The sequence below is a fragment of the Mytilus trossulus genome, chromosome 12 (genome assembly GCF_036588685.1).
Source record: "Mytilus trossulus isolate FHL-02 chromosome 12, PNRI_Mtr1.1.1.hap1, whole genome shotgun sequence".
NCBI classification, from domain to species: Eukaryota; Metazoa; Mollusca; class Bivalvia; order Mytilida; family Mytilidae; genus Mytilus; species Mytilus trossulus.
In genome coordinates, this window is record NC_086384.1 from 28,610,205 (window position 1) to 28,629,656 (window position 19,452).

At 32.3% G+C, this 19,452-nt stretch overlaps 3 protein-coding genes and 1 pseudogene across 3 annotated transcripts in view; 1 reads left to right on the forward strand and 3 right to left on the reverse strand.

Annotated features, from left to right (window-relative positions):
- LOC134692338 (uncharacterized) overlaps positions 1-4,409 on the reverse strand; it is a 60,395-nt gene extending 55,986 nt beyond the window's left edge. The window contains exons 1-7 of the mRNA XM_063552793.1: positions 4,403-4,409; positions 3,836-3,907; positions 3,381-3,596; positions 3,029-3,071; positions 1,457-1,620; positions 604-759; positions 12-221 (exon numbers count right to left, since the gene is read on the reverse strand). Coding sequence (XP_063408863.1) covers positions 12-221; positions 604-759; positions 1,457-1,620; positions 3,029-3,071; positions 3,381-3,596; positions 3,836-3,907; positions 4,403-4,409 — 868 coding nt within the window. The remainder of the gene's footprint in view (positions 1-11; positions 222-603; positions 760-1,456; positions 1,621-3,028; positions 3,072-3,380; positions 3,597-3,835; positions 3,908-4,402) is intronic.
- An 82-nt stretch (positions 4,410-4,491) lies between these two features.
- Positions 4,492-19,194, reverse strand: LOC134693725 (uncharacterized). The gene is made up of 8 exons (XM_063554625.1): positions 18,991-19,194; positions 15,970-16,012; positions 12,220-12,383; positions 11,593-11,754; positions 10,779-10,991; positions 7,484-7,526; positions 6,958-7,124; positions 4,492-4,886 (listed from the first exon to the last, which is right to left on the reverse strand). The coding sequence occupies exons 1-8, from the start codon at positions 19,094-19,096 to the stop codon at positions 4,693-4,695; spliced, it is 1,092 nt and encodes a 363-aa protein (XP_063410695.1). The 5' UTR covers positions 19,097-19,194; the 3' UTR covers positions 4,492-4,692.
- On the forward strand, positions 13,416-14,602 carry LOC134693081 (uncharacterized; annotated as a pseudogene).
- LOC134692339 (uncharacterized) overlaps positions 19,128-19,452 on the reverse strand; it is a 44,936-nt gene continuing 44,611 nt past the window's right edge. Inside the window, exon 37 of the mRNA XM_063552794.1 lies at positions 19,128-19,349. Coding sequence (XP_063408864.1) covers positions 19,225-19,349 — 125 coding nt within the window. The 3' untranslated portion in view covers positions 19,128-19,224. The remainder of the gene's footprint in view (positions 19,350-19,452) is intronic.

Consider the following 19,452-nt stretch of genomic DNA (forward strand, 5'->3'; position numbering starts at 1 on the left):
ATTTAACTTACCATAGTCGAAGTCAAACAAACTTCTGTTGTACTCGAGATAATCAATGGTTAGAGACAAACTTTGGTCACATGGGTTCAGTAGAAGGTGCACATCAATGTTACGGTTCAGTTCCTCTGTGTACACACAACACTTCACACCAGTACAACTACTGGTAACTTGGCAGGTTACATTGTCATGAAGCATTGGCTTGTCGACATTCAATGGACAACCTGTAAAAATACATTGTGTAGAGGTATAGAGGGAGGGTTGAGATCTCACAAAACATGCTTAACCATGCCACATTTTTTAGCCTGTCCCAAGTCAGGAGCCTCTGGCCTTTGTTAGTCTTGTAAGATTTTTTATTTTTTTCATAAATTTTATTTCAGAGTTTAGTATGATGTCTATTATCACTGAACTATTACACATTTTTGTTTAGGGACCAGGTGAATCACGTCTCCAGGTGGTCTTCCATTGTTTTTTTGCTCTTTGGTCAGGTTGTTGTCTCTGACACATTTCCATTCTCAATTTTATTATTAATTAGCAAATACAATACATGGAACAAATTCAGCATAAAAAAGATAAAATTGCTGATCTTCATCCTATTGTCATTACCTTCAGATTGCCAGCCTGGTGCTGCAATGGTACATTGTGGATCCTTCATATACTTGGCTATCTTCATATCACTCATGAGGAGAGAAGCAGCATACACTGGTAGTTCATCAAATGTACCCAATCCTTTACTAGCCTTCCAATCTGTCACTGAAAATCCTGCAAATATAATTTTCATAAAGAGATGATGTTACAACTTAACCGAAATTCTTAATCAAAGGTCATCATATGACCTTCAATTTGGGGCAAGTATTTAAAGCATTTATGCTTTAGTACAGTGTAACATGCTAGCTAGAAAACCTGGTTTAAGCAACCATTTTCTAGATTAGGAAATCCCTGTACCAAATCAGGAATATGACAGCTGTTTACCATTTGGTAAATTTGCTTTTGCTATTGATTTTGACATTTTATAAAGGACTTCCACTTTTGAATTTCCATTTAGAGTTTGATATTTTTATTATTTTACTTTTTGCATATTGACTGTGGTACATTGTATATTGTAAACCTACTTATTTTTGCAGAAACATTTTTTCATGCTTAGTCATTTCTAGTGGCTTTTTGGCAATTTTTTCTAAAAATCTAAGTTTGATAAATTTCTTGACAAAGTATATTGGCATTATTTTTGCACTTGTGGTTTTCAGTAACTATCAAACCCATAAGCTGGTTAAACTTAAGACTACCTGCAACTATTCATTGAAGTAGAAAATTAAAAGCAATCTACCAGAAAACTTTTTAAAAATTCAACCAAAACTGAAAGTAATGTCTTTTTATCATTAAAATTCCACAATTTGCACTTTCTGATTTTAAAAATGAACAAAACCCATTCAAGTTTACACGCTATAAATTATTAAGTTACCTGGAATGGCAAACTGTCCAGTAGATGTACATGTAGGTTTGTCTATTTTAAGACTACTAGCCACTACTCTCTGTACAGTGCAATCAGCATTGGCCTCTAAACATACACTCAGAGTAACTGTCAACAAGTAGGAGCCATCTATTGGTAATTCCTCTATCTGGTAGCTGAAATATACACAATCATATAATGTATCCACACCAGGGCTTCCAAAATTTTTCTGAGCCAGCCGGACATTTTATATCTGATCCGAATTTTAATCCCCAAGACTAAGTCACAAAAGGCAATTATGGTAATCAGATGGCCTCCCAATGATTGACATTAGATTAAAAACGATATTAAACTTTACTTTGATAAAAATTTGATGTTCTGTCATAAACTGTTAAAATTGGCATTGCATCATTCAAAGTGTGCACATCAGCGTGGTCATATCTACATAAGACTTTTTATTTGTGCAAATTGACGTTGTCTAGAACTTTATTTTCCTTTTTAAAGTCACATTTTTCAAAACCGGATGTTGACGTGACAATGGTAAAACATGGACCATAAACGGATACGTAAAATCCGTGTACGTTTACATAGCACGACTGTATGCGACTGAGCGAAGAAGCTCTTTCCACGTTATTTCTTCAACAAAATACTTGAAATGAACGTTAGGTACAGGTATCAATGATAGTTTTAGAATTTTGAAGAAATGTAGGATGCATAATTGAATTTCCCACCTGTGCACATGCGCACACGTGTTCTTCTTCATACAACGTAGTTCTGACGATTTTTTCATGTAAAACCTTTTTTAATGTTTCATCAAATCAAGTTTATAAATGTATTTATTATAAATTTGATCTTTTGGACTAAATCAATTAGATACAAACCGCTGAAATGTACGAAAGTAATTGTGAATGGAACGATTAAATTTATACGATGTCCGGTACTGAAATTAGTTTACCTGTCACCTGAACAGGTATAGTTTTCAGCTGTCCAACAACTAATTAGCCTTGATTAAAATTAGAAAGTATTGAAGTAAGGGTTGTTTTGATAGTAATTAATCAACATGTCACTTTTATGACCGGAAATGTATGGCTGTTAAAGGCAAAATGTTGGGTCAAAAAGATCGTGAATTATATTAAAATGACCGAAAAAGCCTTGAAAACTAAAAAAATTATGACCGTTTCATGCTTTTCCCAGCCGGTCTTTTACCGGACATTATACAAATGACCGGAATATATGACCGTTTTGGAAGCCCTGATCCACACTCTTCTAATTCGTTTCATATTCCACCAAGTATTTCAATAGCCTATAGAACTCTTTAAGTATAAATGCTACCCACCCCCACACCCTCATTTAGAAGGTCACATCTTTAATCATATATCTTCATCTAGCATTGAACATGACCAAAAATTTCCGCTATAACAATGAAACAGATATCATTAAAAACACATACTTCATAATGAATTTAAATATTTCATGTTATGATAAAGCTTTTTCTTTGTGTTTATGTTGTAAAGTTGTAAATGTTTGTTGCAGTTTTGTTTCTTTTTGCAGAATATGTTGTGTTTATAAAAAAAGCTAACTTACTCCATTTTGAAAACACCATTTATGTAGAACTTATCTTGTGTACCTGAAATATATAATCAAGAAACATCATTTATATATACAGGAGATATCATTTGTTTAATTCACTGAAAAAGAAACTGCAATTATTAATGGAATTATAGCAATATTAATTCAAAAATTAATCTCTATGATTCCTCTATAAATAGCTTGTTTTGCAAAGATTGTATGTTCAGACAAAAAGTTTTAGAAAATTCCTGAGTAACTGAAAAATATTTCATCTATTTCTTTTTCATTAGTTCATTTGCATATCATTTTATTGTTTTATAATTCATGCAGTGATTCATCAATTGTATTCATAATCTATCTAACTCACCAAACTTGTAAGTCAGGAGATTCTGTTCATATTCTAGACCTTCAATGGCGACAGTCAATTTGTATTTACAAGCATCAACAGATATTTTGTACAAGAATGACCTTCCAATGACAGAGGCATCTACACAACACTGGAACCCTGTACAATCTGGTAACGTATAACAGGTTGTCTCTGTTGGTTTGATATATTCCAATGTCAAGGACTGAGTTGTACAACCTGTTAACAAAGTAAAACATATATTTTGTACAAAAAAAGAACTTCCAATGACAGAGGCATCTACACAACACTGGAACCCTGTACAATCTGGTAACGTATAACAGGTTGTCTCTGTTGGTTTAATATATTCCAGTGTCAAGGACTGAGTTGTACAACCTGTTAACAAAGTAAAACATATATTTTGTACAAGAAAGACCTTCCAATGACAGAGGCATCTACACAACACTGGAACCCTGTACAATCTGGTAACGTATAACAGGTTGTCTCTGTTGGTTTAATATATTCCAATGTCAAGGACTGAGTTGTACAACCTGTTAACAATATTAAGTAAAATTTACAATCCACAGTCTCACTATATCTTTTTTATGTATCAGAATACTTATTTCTATGGATTATGAGTAATTTCTGTGATTATAAATACAGATTACCCTATTGTCTAAATATCTATTGTTTAGAAAGTTGTTGAACAATCACCAAATTTTGGTGTACAAGTCGATTTTGAAATATTACTCATAATTCCTTAGTTGCTGAAATGGTTAATTAAGAACATTAAACTGATTTTTACTCTTTTTTTATTTGATGTATCTTTTTAATATGTTTGTCTATTAATGAAAAAAAACACATTAAAAATATATATATATTTTTTTTAATTGAAAAGTAATTTGCATCAAGAAGAGGCCCCCTCGCAAGCCAACATTTGAAGTACTAGTGATACATATGCATTTATCATATATATATATAGGTCCATAAGGGGGCTCCTTTAACCAGTCTTTACAAGCTCTTTTCTTTGACAACTATCAATATACCTTCCATCCATCCATCATATGTTGTACAAAATGGTGAAGTCCGTCTGTTACAAGACTGATCAAGTAGATATTGTGCCACACTGGCTGTATTCAAAACCTGCTGTACAAAGTACCTAGGAAGTGTGGTCACTTACACTAAATTATATTGCCCTTACCTTTCTTCCATCCATCGAAAGTCGTACCAAATGGTGAAGTCAGTCTGTTACAAGACTGCTCCAGTAGATATTGTGCCACACTGGCTGTATTCAAAACCTGCTGTACAAAGTACCTAGGAAGTGTGGTCACTTACACTAAATTATATTGCCCTTACCTTTCTTCCATCCATCGAAAGTCGTACCAAATGGTGAAGTCAGTCTGTTACAAGACTGCTCCAGTAGATATTGTGACACACTTGCTGTATTCAAAACCTGCTGTACAAAGTACCTAGGTAGTGTGGTCACTTCAGTTAAATGATAAGTCTGTATCATTGACTCCAAGGAGAATCCTAAAATAAATTTAAAAAATGAATTTATAAATTGCACATGAGCTTTCTTTTAAAAAAGCTGAGAACTGCTTTGCTCTATCCTAATTTAATGTAATATGTGTGCATGTGGTTATTGATTTAGTATTCACTATTGGAAATGTGATATTTTAAGATATATATTGATATAAATTGGATTTACTTTAAGAGTGTGCGTTAAAAAAATTGTTCACTTTACTTGTCGTAAAAATTTACAAATAGACACGACTCTTGAGGTGTGCCTAGAGTGGCGGAAGTTATGAAACTGTATAGGAACATTGTTTAGCAAAACAAATTGTGCATATTGCAGATTAACAAAGCAAATAAACACATATTAATAATTGATATTTCAATATTGAATTTCAGTGTGCAATATATCATACGAACATGAAATTAATGATAGTTGATCGGAACTGTAATACACATTTGATGTCTTATCCTGAGACGACAAAAGTCTGTAATTCTTTATCTCATTTAAGCTGTTGCTGTAAATCAGCCACATCATAAAACAACCAATCAGAATCTTATTGTGATAAGTAATTATTTCAAGATGGTGTGTATGTCGACTGAAACTAATAGCTCTGCACCATGATGTGAAGAAATAATGAAAACTTTAGACACATTAGTTTAATGGTGGTAGACAAATAATTTCCAAATCAAAGAAAAAAGTAACAGCATTGAGTTATTTCCCTTAGCAAGTGGATTTGAACAACATTTGAATTCAGTTGAACTTAATAACATTATTTTTTCTATTATTCTATTTTTCTATCTAACATTACTGTTTAATGAAAAATCCTTAAACTTATAAATTTTCCTTTTCTTAGCTTTAGTAGTATAAATCTATTCAAAAATGCATTATTACATTGCAAACTAAATTAAGTTAATCATTCTAGCTCCCATTATGAACCCCTTCCTCATACAATATAAACTTTACATATCTTATTTGCCTGATTCATTATATAATACAGAGCTTAATTATATTTGAAATTAGTTGTCAAGAGAAGTTTATCAAAGATCCAAGTCATTATTAGTATAACCATTATAGGTCAAAGTATAGCCTTGGCTCACACCAAACAGCAAGCTATAAAGTAGCAATTTTACCTGACCATATCGGGAAATAGGTATTTAGTCGGATCTTAACACGTACGTGTGATTTGTTTAAACCTGTTTTCGATCAAAATATATGAAGAAATGTCAAAATGTTTAGGACTTAATTAAATCCTTATTTTTTTAAGATTGTGCAAGCATACTATTTTTATTGCGTCTTACACTTTGAGAAGCGAAAAATCTGTAACTACTTTATTCAAATATTCTGTAAAAACGTTAATTTTGAGCTATGAAAGTGCAAAAAAAATATTTTTACAGTGGGTTAGCTTTCATTAGTCTTCACTATCTATAGATTAACAACTTTTGGTTATATTTATAATTCAGAATCATCATTGAAGGTGGAGCGCAATTGCGCAGTTAATTAATTATATGGATGTGCCATTTGTATGATGAGTGACATTCCGTGGTATTATCTGCCAATTCGAAAAAGTTATACGAGAATTGTCTCCCCTTAACAGGTTCATTTTTTTATAATTATGTTTAGGTTTCTGATATAATTTTGAATAATTACAAAATGAATCAATGCAATATATTTCAGTTTTTGTTATTGATGTATCAAAACAATTGATGTACGAATATAATTTCATAAATTTGAAACGTTTAAAATTTTTACATACCAATATAAAGAACTTTTTATCATTTTTGAAATAGACTATGAATAATAATTGCAGGAAATTACTTCCCTTCATGATAGATTGATTGGGAAATGAGCCAGAGTTATCTATTTGAGATCACAGAGAGGGACTAACAAGCAAATTTTGATTGCAGCTAATTCATTGTTAAAACAATGTTCCACTATAGACGAATGTTATTTTATACAAATATAAGGACTTAGTTAGCGAAATCTACAAATTTTATTTGAAATTATGATTTTTTATTGCAATAGATTAATATGCTATATAAGGGGCCCACAAAATTTCTAGTTTTTAAACTATTTTTTTCTGCATACCTGTTACAACAAAATCACTGGAGAAATCACAAGTTTTCTTCGGCAATAAAGTGTTGACAAAAATGTTGACAGGTCCAACTTCACATACTCCTGGCGACTCGAAACATACACTCAAGTTCATGTTCAATAAGTACAGGTTCTCACTTGGTAAATTATTTATGGTGAAGCTAAGATGATTAAAGTTTTGAGTTATACATTTAATATTTTTTCACTTAAAGCCAATAATAATGTATCAAACTTTTTATTTTATAGGATTGAGTCTTTATAAATCGTACGATGTTGACATTGCATTTCAAAATTGAAGATCTCAGTTTAAACACTCATAATTAGACTCTGTAAATGTGTCAAATATAATGTAAAGAAAAAAGGGGGGTTAATTTTTTGCTTGATTTTATTTTATAAATTATCAAGAATTCAACACAATCTTCAAGACTTGTTCAAAATCTGCATTCATAAATTATGCATTAAAAAATCAGATGTTACACATTGTAAAATAATGAAAAAAATATAAAAAAGGACAACTTACTCCATTCTAACAATCCCTCTCAGCCAAACTTGCCACAAATCTCCTAAAATATAAGAAAAAATGAAGGGCTCATCTATGCATGATATTTATAGGATGGCAGTATTTTCTAGTCAAACAGAACTTTTGTACACAATTTTGATGAAATTCTTATGTCAACAGTATTTTGCTATTGTGGTCATAAAGGTATATGATTTATAAATAAAACTAGAGGCTCTAAAGAGCCTGTGTCGCTCACCTTGGTCTATGTTCATATTAAACAAAGGACACAAATGGATTCATGACAAAATTGTATTTTGGTGATGGTGATGTGTTTGAAGTTCTTACTTTACCGAACGATTTTGCTTCTTACAATTATATCTATAATGAACTTTGCCCATTAGTAACAGAGAACTATATTTGGTAAAAATTTACATAAATTTACCAAATTAATGAAAATTGTTAAAAATTGACTATAAAGGGCAATAACTCCTTAAGGGGTCAATTGACCATTTAGGTCATGTTGACTTATTTGTAGATCTTACTTTGCTGAACATTATTGCTGTTTACAGTTTATCGCTATCTATAATAGTATTCAAGAATACCAAAAACAGCAAAATTTCTTTAAAAATTACCAATTGGAGGGCAGCAACCCAACAACCAGTTGTCCAATTCATCTGAAAAAGGACAGATAGATATTGACTTGATTAACAATTTAACTTCTTGTCAGATTTGCTCTAAATGCTTTGGTTTCATAGTTATAAACCCAAAACTGCATTTTACCCCTATGTTCTATTTTTAGCCGTGGCGGCCATCTTGGTTGAATGGCCAGGTCATCGGACACATTTTTCAACCTAGATACCCCAAAGATGATTGTGGCCTAGTAATTTCAGTGGAGATTTTTTAAAAGATTACTTAGATTTACGAAAAATGGTTAAAAATTGACTATAAAGGGCAATAACTCCTAAAGGGGTCAACTGACATTTCGGTCATGTTGATTTATTTGTAAAATTGAATCTAACTTTGCTGAACATTATTGATGTTTACAGTTAATCTCTATCTATAATAATATTCAAGATAATAACCAAAAACAGCAAAATTTCCTCAAAATTACCAATTCAGGGGCAGCAACCCAACAACCTATTGACCGATTCATCTGAAAATTTCAGGGCAGATAGATCTTGACCTGATAAACATTTTAACCCCATGTCAGATTTCCTCTAAATGCTTTGGTTTTTGAGTTATAAGCCAAAAACTGCATTTTACCCCTATGTTCTATTTTTAGCCGTGGCGGCCATCTTGGTTGGTTGACCGGGTCAAGCCACAAATTTTTTAAACTAGATACCCCACTGATGATTGTGACCAAGTTTGGTTTGATTTGGCCCAGTAGTTTCAGAGGAGAAGATTTTTGTAAAAGCTAACGCCGGACGCAAAGTGATGAGAAAAGCTCACTTGGCCCTGTGGGCCAGGTGAGCTAAAAAGTTAAAATCATAAAACTTTATCCTCTTCTATACGCTTAATGTATACAGTCCGCCAAAGTTAAGCACAACCGAAATATAACTGGCAATATTTTGTTTAACTATTGCGAAAAAAAATTTAATGTTTGGTGTTACGAATTACCTTTAACATACACTAGAAAAATTCATTACGACCAAAAAGATTGAACTCAGATAAAGCAGTCAAGCAATCTTTTATCAAAGGTCATCTGCGCGTTTACAAATAGACAGTTTCTTCAGGTGGTCGTGTTAGTGTTCGTACATTGGTCTGTCGACTTCATAGAGGCAACCGAAGAGCAAGTGGTGGTGTATAGAGACCTGTGCTTACAGGCAGGCACTCTACCGTCAGGTTTCAATGGGATAATGACTATATATGCTGGAACATAAGAAGCTGACAAAACACTCATTGGTCAAATGGGAGTAAGTTTCATTTACTGCCAGTAGACGCCATCATACGAATTTCGCGGGGAAACAAAACGGCCTATGACCAAAACAATGTTTGCACAAAGACTGCAATCAGTGCTGGTGGTGTTCCAGTACGGGGTTGCTTCTTATACCGGTATAAGTTGGGTATGCATATTCTGCAGGGTAACATATAAAGGGACAGAAATACAGAGATTTGGTGCCTTAAAACATTGTAGTCCCTCATTTTAATAATCCCTTACTTGCATCAACATTGTCAAGACTCTTGTACATGGACAACAACGCTAGACCACACAGGGCAAGGATTTTAACCGAGTCCAAAGAGCAACAAGCCATTTCCATTATTTTTTGGCATTCCATGTCTCCATACATAAACCCTATCAAACATGTCTGAGATGCCATTGGCGGAAATCTCAATCGCAGAGATCCAACTTCACAATATTTTGTCGATTTAAAAAATGGCATTTGTTGTTTAATGCAACAGATTTCCTCAACTAAAGTTTTGAAGGCTTTTACTGAGAAAGATACGTTGTGTTATGAAATTGTATCAGAAGAGAGGTTGTTACACATGCTATTGACTCAAATATTGACATTAAATTTGCCGAACATACCAAAGATTATGTGTAGAAAATTTTAATGATATTGGGTGATCAATTGCTGTAAAAAAATAAAATCACAGTGAAACTTAAATTCTGTTTCTGAATTGTGTAATTTACACTATTTCTATGAACGAAAAACCTACAAGCATAGAACCTTCATAAGTGACCAAAATTATATTTGTGGTTTATTTATGGTAAACATTAGCAAAATTGCTTTATGATTGTTTTCTTTTTTTCGAGGATTAATTGATCTTATTAAATTTGAAAAAAAATTGATGCAATAAAATTTAGGTGGTGCTTAACTTTTTGGCAGACTGTATAGTATATTTATATGTATATATATATATATGATTCAGATGCACGTCTTCTATACGCAAAATCAGAGGTATATTATATAACAGTAATTTTAGGCTGCATTTTCTAGATAAAAATTAATAGGCCTAATTACAGGTATCATTTACTTTAGGTCTAGCTAAACTTGTTGCAGGTACAGATATCAGACTGAGTAAATCTGATTTTCCAAGACTATACCTCATAAAGTTTGGGTTAGGCTTACATCCCAATGATAATGCAATTAATATGATTACACATAAATTACAAATTTAATGGCTTCAAAATGAAAAACATTTAGAAGGTAAAATTTATTAGATGAACAGTAACTGTTAAAGGTTTATCTTTTCCTAAAAGAGGGTCCTTTAAACGTGTAACTGTTTAAGTCATGCCCTGTCAGCTGAAATAAATAGCAGTAACAATCATTTTGAATTTCTCCCAGAATTTAGTCATTTTGCTTGATATTCTTACCATATTGTTTTTCCAGTAGTCCGACATTAAAGTTCATTTTTTCTATCTGTACCATCATACGAGCATGACAGGGGTCAATTTCTACAGCAGCATGGAAACTCCTGCCAAGTCTCGGTGAGAACACACTACAGTCTACGGCAGTACAATGTGGCTGGAGAGTACAATTAGCTGCAGGAGAAATATCGGGTAACTCTTCCATTCCCAATTCACATTCTGAAATTATTAAATTATATCATGGACTTCAATGTATTTTTTATTTCGCTGTAAATATAATTGCTTATGATGTATAACCTAAGGTATAAAGACTTTTATAAAATAACCAAAAAATTCTCAGTGTACAAGGATAATACGTTAATACTATGACCTAAAACTTTAATTTGGTAAAATGCCATTATAAAACATGGAAATCTATAGCATCAAATAATCTAGCTGAGGCAATTTTACAAGAATCCTTTCTGACAGCTTTTCCACCATACAATCAAATTTGGAAGTGGGCATGAACATAAGCATATTTCTTTCTCTTTCTATTAAACATTAGCAAGACTTCTAACAAATAGCAACTTCCATATCATTTGATCATGATAAACGAAAATGAAGCAAATATTAGTAGTAGTTATCAAAGGTACCAGGATTATATTTTAGTACGCCAGACATGTATTTCGTTTACCGGGTACATAAGACTCATTAGTGATGTCAGATCAAAATAGTTAAAGTGAAACAGAAACTGGTTCTCTTGATAAATCTAATCTATTTGTTCAGCGGACCTAAATCTGATATATGCCATATTCCTATGAAAACATCTGTATGCACTTACCATTGTTCCAGCCATTACTACTGACATTAACTACAGTATAACCAGTAGGTTCATAGAATTTGACAATGTCAAGGACTTCTTCAAGGTCATCTAGGGCATCACCTGTCAAGGGTGTGGCATCTGTATATCCTGTTTCATTAAGCCAGATGTTTAAACTAAATCCTAAAAATGAAAAATAAAACCAATATATAGCATGTTAGCATCAATGAAACAAGTTACAGGATAATATACAAAGGATATGTGCCATTGTATTAGTGATTAACAGTCATGCTAAAAAAGTGCTTGTCCTTCTTGATAGCTTCCATTTCTGTTTTCTTTTTTTTACTCTTGATTGTTTTAAAAGAACTTGATTTTTAATTCCCCCAAGACACACATCCCTAAACCTACTACATTGTTTTTTAATTCAAAATGTCAGGAAATCAATTTCACGTCAAACATTCAATTAAGATAATCACTTTCATTGTAATCCTGTAAAAAATAAACTTAAGATAAGAATCTGTTTCAAGCTAAACTAAAATGTTCATGACTTATGAGTACTTTTACACTCAAATGTTTCTTATATACTAGGGAGTGTTTGACAACCTTGACAACTCATGATGTGAAAAGATTTGTTGTCTTTATATTTACCCGACTGAGCAAAACCTGTCTGTGTAGTACATGTATGTTTAGGTAGCAATGTATTCTGGAACACTTGTGTCACAAATTGACAATCTTGACCACTGCTCCAACAGATACTGACCGTCATGTTGACCACATACATTCCACTGCTCATCAAATCGTCTACAGAGAAACTATAAATACAAAACATTTCAATAAGTTACGACAAAAATATTCAACATTCATTCAAGTTGGTTTTTTTGTGGCAAGTTTGATTTCTTAGCATAGTAAATCAGTTTCATAACATTGAATGAGGAAAACTTGAGTAAGAGTGAGGAAACTAAAAATGAGTAGAACGGATGGGAAGACAGAGGTCACAGAAAACACAAAATGCCCCTGTTGCTTCTAAGATAGGGACATAATTACAGGTTAAAATAAGATAAATCTTTGAACTAAAAACAAAAATAAAAGTCTGAAGTACCTTTACATTTGAAAAATGTTTCTCCTTTTTCAATAATATGTGCACCTGCATTTCTGATCATGATTAAACTTTATTTGATAGTTTTCAAGATCAAGCAGATATTTTATAAATTAACATTATTAGGATCTTTGAAAATAAGGTCAAAGTATTTCAAACCCTTTCAATAAAAATTGTTTTCATAATAAGTGAGAAATTCACATGATAAAAAACTGTACAGATTTTTAGCAATCGCTAAACCATGAAAATGAGATCGTATTACAGACCAAAACTTCATAACATTAGGCATCTGAAGACAAAGTTACAAATCATAAAGATTTTATACCTTCTCTAATATAAAGCTTATACAAAAATGTAGGATTCATATGTCTTGCAATAGGCAACTTTTGTCTCAGTCATGACAAGAATCGATAGTAAATGTCTATTTTCTTGTGCATTCTAATCAAAATGTCAAAGAAGCTGTTTGTAAGATTTTTAACCATGTATCACCTAATCTATAATTCTTTAATAGACTTTTGAATATTATTCTGCAAAATCAAATGTAATAAAAAAATAATTTAAACAGACAAATTAAGGAAGTTTTTTAAGGAAATTTCCCAAAACACTTAATTTTAAAACTCCTTGATGCTTTTTCCTGTGTTTTAAAAACAAAATACTTCACTTCCATCATTTAAGTTACATCTTATGCAATGTGTTTCCTTTGTTTATACTCCTTTCATAAAAGAACTGGGAATTTCCGATGAGCATAATGAGATACTTAAGGAGGAAACACTATTGGGAAGGTTACAAAATTAATATAAGTTACTTTAATTCAGCCATTTTCTCATAGTTTAACTAACTAAGCTTGAACAATGATGGATTTTATTCTTAAGCTATGCCTAATATTTGTTTTACTGAAAGTAGTTCAATCAAAGTCTATTCGCAATGACACAGAAGCTGATAGCAGAATGGAATTAATGAAAACCTCCATGGAAAAAATGGAGCAGAGAATCTTAAATCTGACTAATGAGGTTACAAAGTTTATCAAAAAGTAAGCAATTTTTTTTTAAATGTTGGAGCCCTGCATCATTACATTTTCTTCATACTATATTGACTATTTATAGGACTGTAAATTTTTACAGTAAACAACCAACGGTCCACTTAGTTCTGAAAGTTGGTTCTTTTTCAGTAATTTCATAACTTATATGGAGATTTGGTAAGAATTGCCAAATGCTAAAAAAACACTGATGTTGAACATACAAAATTGTATATGTTTATTGATTTCTCAGTTACATTTTTATAATCTCTTTTATTTCAAGTTTTTTTTTTTGTATTTGGATGGAAATAATTGTTTGTTGTATTACAGTTTAAGTAAATGAATTTTCAATGTTAACATAAAAGATGTGTTCTATTTATGTAGTGTTATAACTATTTTCAGGAAAGAAGGATGAACATGTCATGTTCTATGTTACACTGTCATCTGATATTACACTCGACCAAAGATCTATAGTGAAATTCAACGAGATTCAGTACGAAGAAGGAGCAAATTTCAACACTGGGGATGGTGTGTTTGTATCACCTGTATCTGGTGTCTTCATGTTTGCTTGGACAATATGACTGGGAAAATTATCGATACAGAACTCGGAGTTGATAATGTTGTTAAAGCTGAGCAAGTCCTTTACCCAGGATCATCAGATCAAAGAATTCAAACTTCTCAGTTTGTTATTTGCCGAGTGAATGAAGGGGATCATGTTTGGATTGAAACAGGACATACTGTCACTAGAGAAAACCTCTTTGATGACTATCTTGGCAGTAAAAGTTCGTTTATGGGCATATTGATTCACAGGCTTTAATCTAATGGCAAACACACTCCAAGATTACAAACAATATTGTTACTATCTTGCAATTTCATGATGGTTTCCAATTGTATAAATAAAGAATAAAATATATTACCAACTTGTTTTATTACAATTTCATTCAGTAATAGTTAAAAGAATATTAACACTGAAAGTAACAGGGTGAAAAATACTTGTACTCATTTAGAACATTCTATTTTGAGCCAAAAAATATTAGTTTAAATATGTAATTAGTAAAAAGAAAGTTTCCTTGTTCTACAAGAAACAATTCAAATCTCAACCTATTGTAGTTTATCACCACTTTTTCATTATTTGAATAAAAATTAAAGGATAAAAGGAGTCAACAAACCCAACATTACCCAAACCAGTCTACGAAATAACTTCTGTACAAAACTATCAATATAAAAACAAGCATTGTGTCAGTATTGCATAGCAATACTTTGTCCCCTTTTGGTTAAAAATTCATTGTATTGGAACAAAAAATTGGAGAAAACTGATTATGTGAGTGAATTTTCTAAGCCCAAGGACCATAACACAAATCGAACTTGATCTGTAACTTGTCATGATAAAAGTATATATAAAATATCAAATCAATATCTTCAAGCATGAAGAAAAAGTGAGGAAAAGTGATTTGCAGCACTGACTGATGGACAAACAGACAGAAGGAGTGCAAACCTAACGTCCCCTTCGAATTCGTTGTTAGGGGACTAATAAGGAGATGTGGTATGATTGCCAATAAACAACTGTTCACCAAAGTTCAAATGAAGAGGATGTAAGCCATCATAGGCAAATATACAGTCTTCGACAATGAGGAAAACTCATATACTACTGTCAACTTTAAAACATCTAGACAAAAAACTCTTTTATCACAAATTAGAAGAATTCCAAGAAATAGCTATTAGTTTCATTGAAAAATAATAGGTTAACTCGTTTAAAGTAGTATACGAAATTATTGCATTTTTAGGCTTTGCACATCCTTCCTTGGCATGTATTAAATTTTCTCTAATTCTATGGAAATTTATCCCTTTCCGAACCCATTGTATAAAAAAATTTAATCAACGTGTGGTTGCTGGTGATCTCAAAAGGTCATTGGATGATTTTAAGGTTCATGACCTTTTTAGCTAACTGGATGAATCAAAATTTGATAACAGGTGTTAATGAAATTGACAACTTCGTGCAATGTGAAAGGCACTCGAAGGGGATTTTCGGTTAACAAAAAAAGAAAATGTCTTTTTAATCATTAGAGAAACAGATTCTTACATAGTTACTTGTGGATTATCGGATTTATTCAATCTCGATAGTTAAATTATAAATTTTAAAGTCCTCGCCGAGGCAGCTCGGACTTTAAAATTGATAATTTAACTATCTCGATTGGATAAATCCGATAATCCACTGGTATCAATGTAAGAATCTATATTTATCACACATTGAATTGGTTTGCTTGTTAGTGTAATTTTAATATATTACCTCACTCTGTATATACCACCAAGGTCCAGCTCATAACTCTTCTCTGAAAATATAAAATACACAAATATCATTATATCAATAAATAATGAAAATAAAAGGTTACTTTTTCTTTTTCTTTATTTCTTTTGATTTAGAAGCCTAAAACTAGAACATTACTTCACAACAAAAATATGAGACCATACCAAATTTTCATCTAATGAAATCAGATAAACAATATAAATCAATTGCTTTTAAAAAGCAATTTTAAACAGTCTTTCCCCCTTTGAAACATGATTGATTGATATGTGTGTGTGTGTGTGTGTGTGTTTGTTTGTTTGTTTCTTTCTTTCTTTCTTTCTGTAAGGGGTCTATATTGATGTTTTACTGGAGAAGTTTCATGTTTAGTTTGGAAAGATTTTATTTTATTTCAGGTACCCCGCGTGACTCTCGCGCCAAAATGAGGAGACATCACGTGACGCAGGTTTATAATAACGAAAACTTAGTATTTTTATTTCTTTTTAGGTGGGGACGTTGAACAGACAACATGTATAGAGACGGAATACACACAATGTAATTCTTTTGTCATTGTAGGAAATCTACATTTTGATCACAGTTCACCAGCAGTGCATGCTTTGAATTTAATTGATCCGGTGTAACTTTAAAACACGTTTAATGATTATTTTCTTATAATGTACATTTTTCATCACAAGTTTGTATCACAGACTAGTATTTCAATCTACGAGCGGACATTTTATCGTAGGATTTCACTGAGATTTATGGACCTAGCAAGCGATTTTTACGGCATTGCAATTTCTTTTCTGTAGGAAAATTCTTGAGAGATATCTGCACCATGTTGTTTTATGAAGTTTTAGTACATGTATGCCCTGCTGACTACAAATTTTCAGGTCGATTGGACTTGTAGTTTCAGAGTATATTTGATAACAAGCATGTGGATTTTTTTTCCAGAAGAGATGAAAGAACGTATTAAAATTCAATTCTTCTTGAATAGTTGAGAGTTTATTCCTTCCATATTGTTTTAAATAAACTGTCAAACATATTGATTGATTGATTGATTGATTGGTTGGTTGGTTGGTTTGTTAATTACTTAAACACTTTGGATAGGGTCTCTTGGAACAAGCGAAAAAAAACAAATGAGACCTTGGACCCTGTATTAAACACATGAGACGGCAACATGCATGCATGCAATGATTGATTAGTTGGTTGGTTGATTGATTGAATGATTGGTTGATTAATTGGTTGGTTGGTTGGTTGGTTGTTAGAACAATTAAACACGTAGGATAGGGTCTCTTGAAACGGGAAAAAGAAACAAATGTGATCTAGGACCCCGTATTAAACACAAAGACGGAAACATGCATGCAATGAATGATTGATTAATTGATTGATTGATTGATTTATTGATTGATTGGTTGGTTGGTTGGTTAATTGATTGATTGATTAAACACTTTGGATAGGGTCTCTTGAAACAGGCGAAAATAAACAAATGTTATCTAGGACCCTGTATTAAACATATGAGACGGAAACATGCATGCAATGAATGATTGATTAATTGATTGACTGGTTGGTTGGTTGGTTGGCTGGCTGGTTGGTTAATTGATTGATTGATTAAACACGCTGGATAGGGTCAATTGAAACAAGCGAAAAAGAAACAAAGAAGATCTTGGACCCTATATTGAACACATGAGACAGAAACATGCATGCACCGATTGATTGATTGATTGATTGATTGATTGGTTGGTTGATTAAACACGTTGGATAGGGTCTCTTGAAACCAGCGAAAAAGAAACAAATGAGATCTTGGACCCCTTATTAAACACATGAGACAGAAACAGTCATGCACTTATTGATTGATTGATTGATTGGTTGGTTGGTTGGTTGGTTGGTGAAACATGTTGGATAGGATCTCTTGAAACAAGCGAAAAAGAAACATGAGATCTTGGACCCCACACATGAGACGGAAACACTGATTGATTGATTGATTGATTGATTGATAGTTTGATTGATTGGTTGGTTGACATTCAAACACACATACAACTCTTTAAATAGTGCCAAAATCACATAATTTGCCTCTTTGTACATGACCTTGACCTTTGACATTCGTCAAGGTCATTGCTCCACAATGTCATTGCAAAAGACCCTTTGGGTCAAGGACCTTTTGTTTAAGAGTTTGGCCTAATAATGGCTTTTTATAAACCATCAATGGGGATTATGTCCCTTACACAATGGTAAAACCAATACAGTCATAATGTAACAAAGTTGCCCCTTAAAGTACCAAGCATTTTTCACTATGTAAATTTTCTGTATCTATAACCATTCGAGAATTATAGGGAAATCAAAGACATATAAAAATCCAAAATATGACCATGACCAAGGATCTCAAATCAAAAGACCCTAGGTCTCTATCACTTATGGTTTACCAGTTAGAAATGCATATGACTTATATCACACATAAAAGGGGGGAAAACTCTCATATGGAATCTATACAGCTTCGGTCAAAATAAAACAGAACATCCTGAGGATATAACGAGCAATTTGGAAAAATGAATTTGTCGGTTTCTTATACGGTTGCGAAGCCTTAAAGATAACAAGAAAAACAGTGTTTGTTGGAGATAACTCTTATATTGGAAAGAATTTGGTTAAGCAGGGTCAGTTTCAAAAGCATATAAACTGTTTGATATCATATTCCAAGTATCTAAGCGACATCTTGCCGAACAAAAAAGCTGCATAGGAAAAAAATTTGGCGCAAGGAAAAAAAAAAAAATAATCAGAAGAAGAAGAAAACCAATAGGTCTTTCCACGGAAAAGTGGAAAGACCTAATTAGTAAATCTATATTCACTATTTATTTTGAATGGCAAATACAAATTTGCACAAAGCAATGCAAATCCATACTCACCAAAGTCATAAACAATTAGAGGGTCTTCAAAGCTGTATAAAAAACTGAACAGAAATTTATACTTACCAAAGCTAAAAACAAAGAGATACTTCAAAGCTTTATAACACATAAAATATTAATCCATACTCACCAAAGTCAAAGTCTAGAAGAGAGACCTCAAAACTGTATTTCTCTACTCCAATCAGTAAGGTGAATTCACAGGGGTCCAGACTAAGGTAGGCATTGAAGTCACTCATGGTCTCAGGGTCATTGACACAACAAGACACCTCAGAACATTTACTACCAATCAAACAAACAATATCTCCATCCAAGACACCAGGGGACACTCCTAATGTACAGTCTGTAAAAACATTTCATAATTATATTAGGTATTAAAGTCACTCATGTTCTCAGGGTCATTGACACAACAAGACACCTCAGAACATTTACTACCAATTAAACAAACAATATCTCCATCCAGGACACCAGGGGACACTCCTAATGTACAGTCTGTAAACAAATGTAAATGTCATAACTATATTTGAAATTTGTTGAATAATGAATCTGAATTCATGCTTTTTTTTCTTTCCTTTTTTTTGTTGATGGTTATTGC